The sequence below is a fragment of the Osmerus mordax genome, chromosome 7, assembly GCF_038355195.1.
Source record: "Osmerus mordax isolate fOsmMor3 chromosome 7, fOsmMor3.pri, whole genome shotgun sequence".
Classification (NCBI taxonomy): domain Eukaryota; kingdom Metazoa; phylum Chordata; class Actinopteri; order Osmeriformes; family Osmeridae; genus Osmerus; species Osmerus mordax.
Window position 1 is genome coordinate 19,974,543 of NC_090056.1, and position 13,794 is coordinate 19,988,336.

The 13,794-nt window shown below is 45.6% G+C and overlaps 1 protein-coding gene across 4 annotated transcripts in view; it reads right to left on the minus strand.

The window, feature by feature from the left end:
- Positions 1-637: 637 nt before the first annotated feature.
- pik3cd (phosphatidylinositol-4,5-bisphosphate 3-kinase, catalytic subunit delta) overlaps positions 638-13,794 on the minus strand; it is a 20,375-nt gene continuing 7,218 nt past the window's right edge. For 3 of the 4 annotated variants that reach the window (XM_067240173.1, XM_067240171.1, XM_067240174.1), the window contains 16 exons: positions 11,906-12,127; positions 9,950-10,046; positions 9,282-9,412; positions 8,800-8,850; positions 8,216-8,383; positions 7,482-7,603; positions 6,984-7,127; positions 6,268-6,367; positions 5,410-5,588; positions 4,794-4,903; positions 4,240-4,318; positions 3,842-4,009; positions 3,082-3,208; positions 2,318-2,463; positions 1,878-2,010; positions 638-928 (listed from right to left, as the gene is read on the minus strand). In XM_067240173.1, coding sequence (XP_067096274.1) covers positions 791-928; positions 1,878-2,010; positions 2,318-2,463; positions 3,082-3,208; positions 3,842-4,009; positions 4,240-4,318; positions 4,794-4,903; positions 5,410-5,588; positions 6,268-6,367; positions 6,984-7,127; positions 7,482-7,603; positions 8,216-8,383; positions 8,800-8,850; positions 9,282-9,412; positions 9,950-10,046; positions 11,906-12,127 — 2,115 coding nt within the window. In that variant the 3' untranslated portion in view covers positions 638-790. The remainder of the gene's footprint in view (positions 929-1,877; positions 2,011-2,317; positions 2,464-3,081; positions 3,209-3,841; positions 4,010-4,239; positions 4,319-4,793; positions 4,904-5,409; positions 5,589-6,267; positions 6,368-6,983; positions 7,128-7,481; positions 7,604-8,215; positions 8,384-8,799; positions 8,851-9,281; positions 9,413-9,949; positions 10,047-11,905; positions 12,128-13,794) is intronic. The other variant, XM_067240172.1, reaches the window with a different exon arrangement.

A 13,794-nucleotide genomic window follows, 5' to 3' on the forward strand; every position in this document is an offset into this window, starting at 1 on the left:
AAAATAACTGCTGAAGAAATCATTGAACCGTTGTAAATGTAAACCATACTGTCTATATGAACCCACCACAGATAAAGTCCTTTACTTATGAGAGCTTTGATATTAACCACGTGCTAAAGCACTGTGTCATATGGCAATAACAGTGTAAATGTCGCTATCAGTTCATAGTTTAGGATGCTAATAGTACAATTTATATCAGGCAACTTCAATCCCTTTTCTAAGTGCATTGATGATTAGAAGATTCGTCTGTAGAAAGTGGTTTCCGTGAAGGTAATATCTTTATGTTTTGAAATAAAGGCAAAATAACTGCATCTTTCCTCATCTTTGGAAAGCTCTTCCTTGAAAAAATGTTCTCAAAAATCAAACAAGTTTTCAAAGTCCGGTGTAAACATTTCCAGAATCCTTTTTCTTTGTATTTCGTATAGTAAGTTATATTTATCCTCAAAGTCAGAGCCCTCAGTGCAGTGCCGGTCCTTCCTACAGGTGACATAGGCAGCCGCCTAGGGCGGCATGAAGAGGGGGGCGGTTTTTTCAAACGCACTAACAGCAGAGGGGGCTAACCACAGCACGTCATATGTCCGTGTGGCGGGCGCCCCGGTTGGCGCCCCGGAGGGGGGGGGGGGGGGGGGGGGGGGTAGAGACAAACCAAGCCTAGGGCGCCAAATGTATTAGGACCAGCACTGCCTCAGTGCATTGTGTTTATTTGTCTGTTTCCCCCCCAGCTGTCTCCTTAGACTGCCAGGATGGACTGAGGGGATCTGCTTCAAGTTTCTCCAAACATTGGGGGGTCTCAAAGTCTACTTTCTTTGGCCCAGGAGTGCATCATCCAATTCACCTTCGTCTTCCAACTCTCTCTCAAAGCCTCGTTGAACTTGACTTTAAAACTCTTCAGCGCTTCATCCTCAGACTTCCCCAAAGCCAGAGAATCCTGAAGAGAGAGAGAGGGGGAGGGAGGGGGGTTGGGTAGGGGGAGACAGAGACAAAGAGAGAGGGAGGGAAGGAAGGGGAGAGAGGGAGGGAGGGAAGGAGGGGGAGAGAAAGAGGGAGGGGGAGGGAAGGAGGGATAGAGAGAGGGAGTGAAGGGAGGGGGAGAGAGGGAGGGAGGGAGGGGAAGAGAGGGAGTGGAGGAGGGAGGGAAGGAAGGAGGGGGAGAGATAGAGGGGGAGGGAAGGAGGGGGAGAGAGAGAGGGGAGGAGAGAGAGTGGAAGAGAGGAGGGAGGGAAGGAACGAGGGGGAGAGATAGAGGGAGAGGGAAGGAGGGGGAGAGAGAGGGGAGGAGAGGGAGATAGACAGATGGAGAGACACAGAGAGAAGGAGATAAAGGGACAAAGAAAGAGAGACATAGACCGAGGGAGAAAATGACAGGGTGATTACAATCTCAAGAAACTCTCCAATTATCCATGCACATCATTATCCAAACAGAACCATTACATAATAATCTGGATGTAAAACCATATATGAATCCTCAATTTAGCTTAGCCACATTGTGGGCTTTAAGCACAGCATTTACTCAGTACAACTCAATACCCTGGAGCTGATAATTAAGCCTTAATATCCAAAATGGAAAAGCTTTTGCCTCCCAGCCTGTGTAGGTTGGTCCCTTGTGCCACATTCTCACAATTGCCTAAATTGTTAATGGTTGTGCGGTGTATTTTAATTCCTATGTTTCACAAAGGGCATTTGCCGTATATTTACAAATCTGTAGAGACAAACCAGATTGTACAGCCCTTCTGACAAGCAATGTCACAGAGGGCTTCACATACGCCCATAGAACTGCACCTAAACCACCTCCAATAATCTGCAAAATGCAGCAATGGAACAAACAATTTGAACAGAATCTAAAATAAACGCTAGTATCAGAAGCCGGCATTAGGAACCTTCAGATACTGGATGTCCTTGAAGCAGCTAAGCTCTGGCAGACCTGCAGCCTTCATCATGGCAAACAGGTTGACGAACAGAGTGCCGTTCCGACACAGGATCTTATAGGCCTGCTCACAGCAGGCCCTGAACCTGGAGAAAGGGGGCAAAGGTTAAAGGTCAAATCAGATGTATTTGTGTCGTCCTTTTATATCACAGAGGGCTTCACAAGTGTTTTAACATTCACATTTACATTTACATTTAGTCGTTTAGCAGACGCTCTTATCCAGAGCGACTTACAGTAAGTACAGGGACATTCCCCCCGAGGCAAGTAGGGTGCCTTGCCCAAGGACACAACGTCATTTGGTTGGCATAGCCGGGAATCAAACTAGCAACCTTCTGATTACTAGCCCGCTTCCCTAACCACTCAGCCATCTGACTCCCATTCCTTGTTTCTTACCTCTCAAACTTCTCGCTGTTGTTGGTCCGGCCTTCTTGAATCACGTGGACAAAGTCGTACGTCAGGATGAAAGGCACACGCTCCCTGTTGATCCCGAATTTGCTCTTAAAGTTCCCCAGGAAGTGGCCAAAGTCAATGTGGAACAGCTAGAAACAGCACAGGGGACAGGGGGGAAAGGTGAGAGGGTTACACACACTAGAACGGCCAGGGAGAACTGGGGGGGGGGTTAGAGGGTTACACACACAGACAATTACTGTAAAGTAAAGATCTTAAGTATTAAAATTGCTCTTCACAATATATCTGGGCTAAGTGTGTAACAGTATGTGTGCCTTTATCTGTACTTGTGATGTATGTAAGAATACTTATGTCCATAACTGTTTCTTCATGTCTGTCACATATAATATATATGTATAATATATGTCTAATGCAATCAAAGGCATCATTATTATTTCGAAACATGGTCTGATTAGATGTTGTGACTGTAATTGATTATCTGAAATAACGTGTGCCACCCTGTGGAAGAGAATGCAGCTACACCTGTAAAACATGGAGGGGCAGGTCATCCCCTTTGCCTCCAGCATAGCAAGATTAAAAATGTAAAAAATAAAAATAAAAATAATAATCAACATTTGCAATGATAAAAATCACAGGAATTGAGGTGCAAAGTAAAAAAATAAATAAAAAATAAAATACAAAAAATGCTTTTAAAGCTTAAAATGTCACCAAAACTAGTTGTCCATTTCAATTTCCACCCAGAATCTCACCTGTCCATTTTCCTTGATCATGATGTTGTCGTTGTGGCGGTCTCCTATACCCAAGACGTACGTAGCCACACAGTAGCCAGCACAGGACAGGGTGAACTCTTCAATGGCCTGATCCAGCTTATCTCTGCTAACAGGTACATGACAAGTTCAAGTTCACTGATTGTTTCCTAACCTTTACTTCAATTTAATGTTTAGACACTCACACAAACACACTGTAAACCACGGTTCTCTCTCTCTCTCTCTCCCTCCCCTCCCCCTCTCTCTCTCTCTCTCTCTCTCTCTCTCTCTTCCTGTTCTGTGAAATATTTGCAGAGGCGATAATGAGAAGGACAAATGATTGCCGCTCCAGTCACATTGTGCGTCATCCCTGTCACCCTTCATGTTAACGTGTTACAGACACTCTCACTCTGGCCTGGTGCCGTACAAACAAACTGTCTCTGATTCTGGATGTCAAAACGACATCCGTTCAAGGTATAATCATTACATTTTCATCTGGCAGCACTTCTTGTGGATTTGTTTGGGTTAAGACTCTGATTCTGCTATGACTCTTCTATGACTCTAAAAAGACACTTAAATGAGCAATCAATGCACCTTGCATATTGGTTTTTAGATTTCATAGACATCGGGTGTGTGGGAACTTAGTTGAACACCACGATGGATCAATGGAAAACATTGCTGGAAGATTCATAGTAATGTCCCCCCCCCTCCACCGGACCTCCCTCACCCCTCAGATGACCTTTGACCTGTGGGTCAGCCTTACTCTGGGTTCTTGGACTTGAGCCAGTTGAGGATGGCGTCCTTGTTGAGGGCGGCGGTGGCGGCGCTGTTGCTGTTGTTCCTCTGGATGTTGGCGATGGTGTCGGAGTTCTTCACCACCTCGATGAGGCCTGTCTTGTTCCCGGTGGAGAGGCAGCCATAAGGGATCATCCTGCAGGAGGAGGGAGAGAGGAAACAACACTCAGGTCCCCCTCTCCTGCAAAACAAACGACTAGTTCGATCTAAAATAGGCCGTCCTGCGCCATGCCGAGGATTACGGTTACCCGAGTGGGTTTTTTGGCACTTCTGAACGTTGTGGAATTAGATTGACGACTGGATTCTGGTGTTTCGTTACCTCAGGTCCAGCCTGAGGTAACAGAAGAAAAAGAGAGCCTGGTTTACCTCAGGTCCAGACCCTCCTTCTTCCAAAGGATTTCCATGACCTGGATCATCTGGAGGGTCAACATGTCCTGACGAAGATCTGAGGAAGAGACACACCCGATCATCATCATCATCATCATCATCGGGTAAACACAGTCCAGCCTGCAGCCAGCTAGAGTTATTCTAACCTTAAGTATTTAAGATGTCACGCATCTCCACTGAGAGTTCAGGTTGGATCTCTGCATTGATCTGCGGGCCACTGCTAATCTGTTGTGACACTTAAAATACCTGCAGAGATGCAGTTGGATGTGTTGATGTTGTGATGATGGTGTAATGTGATGGTGTGATGTCATGATAGTGTAATGTCATGATCGTATAATGTGATGGTATGTTGTCATGATGGTGTAATGTGATGTGATGGTGTGATGTGATGGTGTGATGTCATGATGGTGTAATGCCATGGTGTAATGCCATGGTGTGATGTGATGGTTTAATGTGATGGTTTAATGTGATGGTGTAATGTCATGGTGTGATGTGATGGTGTGATGTGATGTCATGATGGTGTGATTTCCTACCATCTCCGTTCTTGAAGATGATGCCCAGGGTTTCACTCTGCAGCCAGGGGTTCTTGTACATCAACCACAGCGGCTTCATCTTGGAGTCCATGAACTTGCATCTGTCCGCACTACATTTACATTTAGTCATTTAGCAGACGTTCTTATCCAGAGCGACTTACAGTAAGTACAGGGACATTCCCCCCGAGGCAAGTAGGGTGAAGTGCCTTGCCCAAGGACACAACGTCATTTTGCACGGCCGAGAATCGGACCGTGCAAAACCGGTAACCTTCTGATTACTAGCCCGATTCGCTAACCGCTCAGCCATCTGACCCCTTTACATCACTAAGCACATCACAAAGGATGATCACAACAGGTGTGTGTGTGGCTTGTGTGTGTGCATATATTTGTGTGTGTGCCTCCGTGTGTGTGCGTTTATTTGCGAGTGCTTTCCTGTGCAAGTGTGTGTATGTGCATGCATGTACTTGTGTGTATGTGTTTGTGAATGTGTGTGTATGCATGTGTGTGTGTGTGTATGCATGCATGTGTGTGCGTGTGTATGTGTGTGTGTGTGTGTATGCATGTGTGTGTGTGTATGCATGTGTGTCTGTGTGTGTGAGAGAGAGAGGCCTCTGACCAGATCTCAGACAGGATGATGCTGGGGTTGAGAGGGGACAGCAGGTCAGACAGGGCCTCCAGGTAGGCTTCCTGTTTGATGCACAGCTTCATGTCCTCCGTGGTCTGCTGGCGGGAAGTCTTCTGAGAACCCGACTTCACAAAGTCGTTCAGAGCCTTCATCTTCCCCAGCGCCTCGTTCTGCACAGGGGGGAGGGTGGGGGGAGGGATGGAGTGGGGCAGGAAGGTCAGGGGGAATACCACAGGAAGTGACAACTTTTGACTTATTTGATATCCCCGAGGGCAATTTGGTTACAGCATTTCAAGTATATAGTCTCATTATTGAGACTTCTAATATTATATATATATATATATCTTTGGATAAAAGGGCCGGCTTGCTAATAAGTTGACTTATATATCCCTGAGCTATACCCTCACCACCATAGATATATATAAACACTAGATGTCTTGTCCGAGTTGCCGGACAACGGAGTCGAACGTCCGCACATGGCGGCCAATGCATAACGACATCTCTGACGTTGATAACAAACCAAACCGTTTCAAAATCGGTTGAAAATTTAGCAAGTTATGGTCGTTTAAAAAGTACATGTAGATTCAACACAATGTTATGGGTGAGCGAGTTGACTGTTGCAAGATGGCCGCCATGTGCGGACGTTCTAGACTCCGCCGTAAGACATCTAGTGTTTATATATATCTATGTTCGAACCACTATTTATCATTTTAAACATACGAAATGTAATGTAAAGATGATTAGATCTGTACACATTGACCCTTTGTGCCAGCTGTGACGTGAACAAATAGAACGTACTTACACAAAAACAAAATAATAAAAAGTTGATGAGTATGATGTTGCACTCACCTGCTTCATCAGGGTCTTGATGTGGTAGATGTTGCCCCGGCAGTAGGCCTCCAGGATCAGACCAAACCTCAGGCTCACTGAAGCCACGTGCATCTCGGACCTGCAACACACACCAGAACAGTGATGCTCAAACTGACCCCAGACCAGCCCCTACAACACTTACCAGAACAGTGATGCTCAAACTGACCCCAGACCAGCCCCTACAACACTTACCAGAACAGTGATGCTCAAACTGACCCCAGACCAGCCCCTACAACACTTACCAGAACAGTGATGCTCAAACTGACCCCAGACCAGCCCCTACAACACTTACCAGAACAGTGATGCTCAAACTGACCCCAGACCAGCCCCTACAACACTTACCAGAACAGTGGTGCTCAAACTGACCCCAGACCAGCCCCTACAACACTTACCAGAACAGTGATGCTCAAACTGACCCCATAGAGGGGGTATTTTCTGCTTTCAGAGAAGGGGCCAGACTGAAATAGGCTAATAACTTCTGTTGTAGAACACAGTGTACTTTGACAGCCATATGCACTACTAGACCACACACAGAGAAAATGATATGTTTGTGGGTTTTGGGGTTGGGTCTCGGATGTAAGATGTAGAAAGACTGAAACCTTTCATGACAGTTTATATATAAAAAAAAAAAGGTAAATAAACGGGTATAAGAACGTGGATCCATTCAGTATAGACATATATAGATTTGACCAAACCTGAGGTGCCAGAACAGGAAGTGACCTATCCGCTTGTTGGACAGGGCTCTCTCCAACAGGAAGGTGGTGAGGTCGCATTCCAGGTAGGCTTCGTACTTCAGCACCTGCACCAGCTGCAGCAGGTACTGCAGAAGCTCGTCGTCGCTGCGGGGGAAAGCAGGAGGAGGGGAGATTCCAAGTGAGCATAACCCCAGTTACAGTTCAGCTGGTTCAACTTACAGTGGCATGGCTGGTTAAAGCAGACAAAAACATCACACGCCACACGCCAAAGACATGCCACACGCTAAAGACACGCCACACTCCAAAGACACGCCACACGCCAAAGACATGCCACACGCTAAAGACATGCCACATGCCAAAGACATGCTACACGCCAAAGACACGCCAAAGACACGCCACACACCAAAGACACGCCACACGCTAAAGACACGCCACACGCCAAAGACACGCCACACGCTAAAGACACGCCACACGCCAGCGATGTGGTAATAGCCTCACCGGAGCTTGCGCAGGCACCTGACGGTGAACGCGCGGACGTTGGGGTCCGGGAAGCTGTAGTCCAGCAGCTCCAGAGCGTGGAGGGCAGGAAGCTCCGCCCACTTCCTCAACAGCGCCACCATCTGGACACAGCAACACAACACGCTCGTCAACATAGATCAGCCGATCGGTCAATCTGACTGACTGACTTTAGGTCTGGACTGACAGAATTACTGCCTGTCTGACAGAATTACTGTCTGTCTGATTGTCTGGACTGCCTGTCTGTCTGTGTCTAACTGTGTCTGTCTGTGTCTGTCTGTGTCTAACTGTGTCTGTCTGTGTCTAACTGTGTCTGTCTGTGTCTAACTGTGTCTGTCTGTCTGTCTGTGTCTAAGTGTGTCTGTGTAACTGTGTCTGTCTGTCTGTGTAACTGTGTCTGTCTGTCTGTGTAACTGTGTCTGTCTGTCTGTGTCTAACTGTGTCTGTCTGTCTGTGTAACTGTGTCTGTCTGTCTGTCTAAGTGTGTCTGTCTGTGTAACTGTGTCTGTCTGTCTGTGTAACTGTGTCTGTCTGTCTGTCTGTGTAACTGTGTCTGTCTGTCTGTCTGTCTGTCTGTGTCTGTCTGTCTGTCTGTCTGTCTGTCTGTCTGTCTGTCTGTCTGTGTCTGTCTGTCTGTCTGTCTGTCTGTCTGTCTGTCTGTCTGTGTCTGTCTGCCCTGCCTGGCCTGCCTATCCATCCGTCCCCCTCATCCGTACCTGCAACACTTCCTCGTGTTTGTTCCACTTGGTGATGAGCAGCAGCTTGGACAGGCTCTCTGGGTAACGCTCGCACACTTCTGCTCGCGCCTTCCACAGCAGCTCCTTCTCGTCCTCGAAGATCTCCGTGTAGTTCTTGTTGTCCATTATCTCCTTCAGCTTCGTCGACTTGGGGAGGAAAACAACAGACGTCTCAGGGTGTGGACTGGACTTCCTGACGATTCTAATATGATCATAACACTAATATTGAGATAAGAAAGCTTTATTGTCCTTTAGATGTACGTAGAATGGACATTTTCCTTTGGCATTCTGGTAACACAGCACTGTTAACTGGTTACATAAACACAATAATGTTACTATATATTACTGTACATTCTTTACTCATTATAAAAGTATTACATGAGCTAAATATCATACTATTTAATATGACTGTAATGTACTTTATAATATACCTAATTTGTCATACAAAACACTATAAGACACACCACTGTATGTTATGCAAGCATGATATTTCAATTATAGATATAAGTAGATCTAAATAGATCTTCGTTGTTATGTGCAATGACAATAAAGGCAAACCTTACCTCCTCTTTGGTGATGACAACTTTACCTCCATTTGTTTCCAGTTCGCTCAACTTAAAAAATACATGTAAAAGGTTTATTTAGGATGGTATTTTAAAACAGAATAAACAAACAATTTTTAACTGTATGAGTTTGAAAGTATTTAACTGTATGAGTTTAAAAGTGTTTTAACTATATGAATTTAAAAGTGTTTTTAACAATATGAATTTAAAAGTATTTAACTGTATGAGTTTAAAAGTGTTTTAACTATATGAGTTTAAAAGTGTTTTAACTATATGAGTTTAAAAGTATTTAACTGTATGAGTTTAAAAGTATTTAACTATATGAGTTTAAAAGTGTTTTTAACAATATGAATTTGAAAGTATTTAACTGTATGAGTTTGAAAGTGTTTAACTGTATGAGTTTGAAAGTGTTTAACTGTATGAATTTAAAAGTGTTTAACTGTATGAGTTTCAAAGTCGATTGAAGGGGAGTTGAGCAGCACCTTGTCTAGCGGGGGGTAGTAGAGGGGATACGGTCTGACGTTAGGGAAGGAGATCAGGAGTCCGGCTGCGCTGTCTATGTTGGGGTTCTTCTCCACTGTGCCCATGGGATTTAACAGGTCGGTCTTATCGTCTGAGATGGGACAGATCAAAGGATGGCTGGATGTATGAGCATACACACAGATACAGACAGATATCTCTGTCTTTACCATAGCTGTCATTTCAACCAGGTTAACATCTTGTAGATTCTGACCATTTTAAGCCATGAAAACACAGCATGCAATATTAACAACAAAGATGGACGTCGGCCTCGTCACTAGCAACTGTGAGAGGGCATTAGGGTGGTGTGAGATCTGCAGCGTGGTGTGTCACAATAGTTACTCAAACCGGCTCAAACAGTTTTCCCATCAGTGTGGGAGAGTTGCGAGTAGTTGAGCTCTAAAAGTTATGTAAATATAAATCATATAAATTGTTATTCATCTAACAGACGTTTTTTAGCCAAAGCAGCGCAGCGGGGGATTAGCTACATTACATTTACATTTATTCAATTAGCAGACGCTTTTATCCAAAGCGACTGCAGATCAAGAGGTTGCAGGTTTGAATTCCCCCCACCCTCCTATTAATAGCCACTTTGGATAAAAGTGTGTGGTACATGAACCTGTCATTGTACCTGGGATGGAGGGCCACATGGGCAGCAGGAACTCCCCTGTCTTCAGCTGGTCCTTGTAGTCGAACACCATGGTGTTGACCCACGCTATGAGACAATCCTGGTGGGCGGGAAGGATGGAGGGAGGGAGAGAGAGAGAGAGAGAGGGGTAGAGAGTCATGTAGGAGAGGAAGAGAGAGGCGGAGAGTGTGACAGAGAGAAAGAGAGAGAGATACAGAGAGACAGACAGAGAGAGAGAGAGATACAGAGAGAGAGACAGAGAGAGAGAGAGAGAGACAGACAGAAAGATACAGAGAGAGAGAGAGAGAGAGACAGAGAGAGAGAGAGAGAGAGAGACAGAGAGAGACAGACCACAAAATCCTTAGCTGTGAGGTCACCCACACTCCTCTCCTGACTGGGGGGGTCTATATACGAATGTATTCGATTGAGTTATTGGGGAAGGAAGTTCACTTCAACTGTCTTGAAAAAATATTTTATTAAAATGATACAAACCAGAAACCAGTATGTATGTAAGTTGGATATTGTGGAGAGAGGAACTTCTTTCAACTGGTTCTCTCAAACTCACTTCCAGTTTTGAAATGAGAACAGATATGCAACTGTTGATGTCTATAACCAACAAGCGACTCATTCTAGCACCTGGAACTATCACTCCGCAGACATGTGGCCATTTAGGTTTAAGGGTCTTCAAATCGACAGTAACAGTAGATACAGGTACTTCATTACTGCCTAATATTTATCTGCCAGCAATGCTAGAATTCTTTTTTTTTTTACTACATAAATTATCTGTGAAACATGTGCCATGGTGAAAACAAAGCATATTTCTTGGTTGAAAAACTCTCCTCTATAAATGAAACAGCTCAGTACTGTTGTGTGCTATTTTAATGTGCTAGGCTAGTAAGTTTCGGTAAAGACGGGGAACGGGGGGGGGGGGGGGGGGGAACTACATACGGCTACATTCTACATACGGCTCTAAACCGTACAGTCCCATCACCTCACTCAGAATACTTCACGGTAAAGCTACTAAAGAGGAGACGCAAACAAGCGTAGGCCGAATAAAACATAAATAAAAATGAGTTCTGCCTTCCTGGTGTCTTTCTGAGATGAGTTCTGTGAATCGGAGGAACAAGAAGGAAGTCGGTCTGAAAGCAGAAGTCGTTGGGCCAGCTGCCTTTAGAAACACCTGAGGGGCTATCGGGGTGGGCACAGGGACAGCTGCCTTTAGAAACACCTGAGGGGCTATCGGGGTGGGCACAGGGACAGCTGCCTTTAGAAACACCTGAGGGGCTATCAGGGTGGGCACAGGGAACACTATAATTATCATAAGAATCCCATTATTAAAGCATAGAGAGGGGAAACCCTCCAATCACCCAAAATGAGTCTTACAAAACTAACTGCTTGTTAAAGTTGCATCAGAAAGGTAGGTTCAGAAAAATGTGAATTCGTTGAATCCAAGTTTGCAGATCATACAGGACAACTACGATACAGATCTACAGAGGACCTGAAAAAGTAAAAGTTAAGAAAATTCCATGAATGTACTTTTCTCTCTTCCTTCCATGTGCGTGATGGAAGTGATAAGAAACACAGGAGAGTTAACCACAGACATGCGAACACATTTGCACAATCAGGCTCAACACACCCACACACACAAACACACACACACACACAAACAACTTACTACAGAGGAAGCATACATGTTTGTGCTTGATAACAAGTTCACACCCACAAACTTACACACAGACGTGTCTCAAAGGCAGTCGGGGCAAACGACTTACTACTGTCTTACTTGGCCTGAGGGCGCTAAAAGCAGCACTTAAAAGGAGGGCAGGGGTTAGCTCAGTGGTTGAAGCACTTGAATACATATCAAGAGATCTCAGGTCCAAGTCCTGTCAGCTAGATGAATACAGTGTTATAATCCTAAAACAAAAAAAACGCTACACGAAACGAGCGTGGCTGACTTACAGCGCGCTTGTTTTTCTTCTTGGTGCCGCGGGGTTTCTTGTTCTTCTCCACCACGGCGTAGAGGGCGAAGCACAGGCGGCTCATGCGGGGCAGGTCGGCCACGGTGATGTCGAACAGCAGCTTCTGGTCCCACACTGGCTCAGAGCTGACGGTCACCTCGCTGCTGGTCGCTACCTTGCACAGCAGCTCGCTGCCGTGATACAGGCCTGCCTGCACCACCAGCTGTGGAGAGGAGAGATGAGGGGTGGGGGGATGGGGAGGAAGGTAGGTAGGTAGGTAGGTAGGTAGGTAGGTAGGTAGGTAGGTAAGTAGGTAGGTAGGAAGGAAGGAAGGAAGGAAGGGAGGGAGGGAGGGAGGGAGGGAGGGAGGGAGGGAGGGAGGGAGGGGAGGGAGGGAGGGAGGGAGGGAGGGAGGGAGGGAGGGAGGGAGGGGAGGGAGGGAGGGAGGGAGGGAGGGAGGGAGGGAGGTAGGTAGGTAGGTAGGTAGGTAGGTAGGTAGGTAGGTAGGTAGGTAGGTAGGTAGGTAGGTAGGTAGGTAGGTAGGTAGGTAGGTAGGTAGGTAGGTAGGTAGGTAGGTAGGTAGGTAGGTAGGTAGGTAGGTAGGTGCGGAGGGGGGAGGTAGGTAGGTGGACGAACAGACAGACAGGTCAATCAGTGAGACAGACAGACAAGTCAATCAGTGAGACCGACAGACAAGTCAATCAGTGAGACAGACAAATATGTAGTTCAGAAGTCACCTGGATGCTAGGTCAGCTTTTCTACTCATTCTTGTTTTTCAAACATTTTCAAATATTCAAAAAGATATCTGCTAATGGGGGACAACTGTACCCAACAAAGGAAACAAGGATGATGCAAAAGTCCCTACATTCAAAGCCTGCACAACTACAATGATCCATACTGTCTAAACATCCTGACAGCTAAAAACTGTCAAAGGCAACCAAAAACAACGTTTCTGCTGGCAGTTCTGTAGCGTGGGATGTTTTGAGTAGTGTCGTCAGTCATTCACACCAGACTGGACTGAATACATGTCCAGTGCATGAGTAAAGGATATCTTTACAAGCTGGGCAGGGCTGCCAACAGCCAGACATGACTGGTAATTTGTGTGACAAGACAAATTTACAGTGACTCATGATCTGCAACCGCGGTAGCAGTTGGAGGTGCAGCGAGCTAAATAATCAAACAGCAATGAACTCTACGACACACAGCAAAGGGGGGAATTTTCCCCAGAGACCTATTGTTCTCTAACCACTAAGCTATACCCTCACCCTACCCTACACCAATTAGCTAATTATTCATCCCGGACACCGCACATAGGCACATACACTAGGTTAAAGGCACATATCATTTAGGATTGTAATTGACTTTCTTAGGATATTAGACTGTAAGGACACTGTCCAGATAAACAGGACCAAGAATTTCAATTACATTTTATTAATTTTATGGTAGCTGTGCTTGTTGAAGGGGCCAAACTAGGTTCCCAGAGCGTGGGAATCTTTCACAAGGGAAAGATATTTGTTCCGTGATCTGAGAAATGAACACATGTACAGCGAGGCATACAAAAACACTTTGCAAACTGCGGAGCAATTCTACACAACAAATGCGACCGATTGCGCAAACCACCAGGCTGCCCTCTTCCTCTGAGCTAGACATCTTTGAGGCAGCATCAAAATAGAAGCTCAAGAAAGTCGTTTCAAGATAGGTCAGACCAATCAACCCTATCTGCAGTGGTTACAACATCCATCTCTTCATTCGAAAAGAAAAAGAGAGAGAGAATGAGAAAGAGAGAGAGACAGAAAAAGAGAGAGAGGGAAAGAGAGAGAGAGAGAGAGAGAGAGAGAGAGAGAGAGAGAGACAGAGAGAGAGAGAGAGAGAGAGAGACAGAGAGAGAGA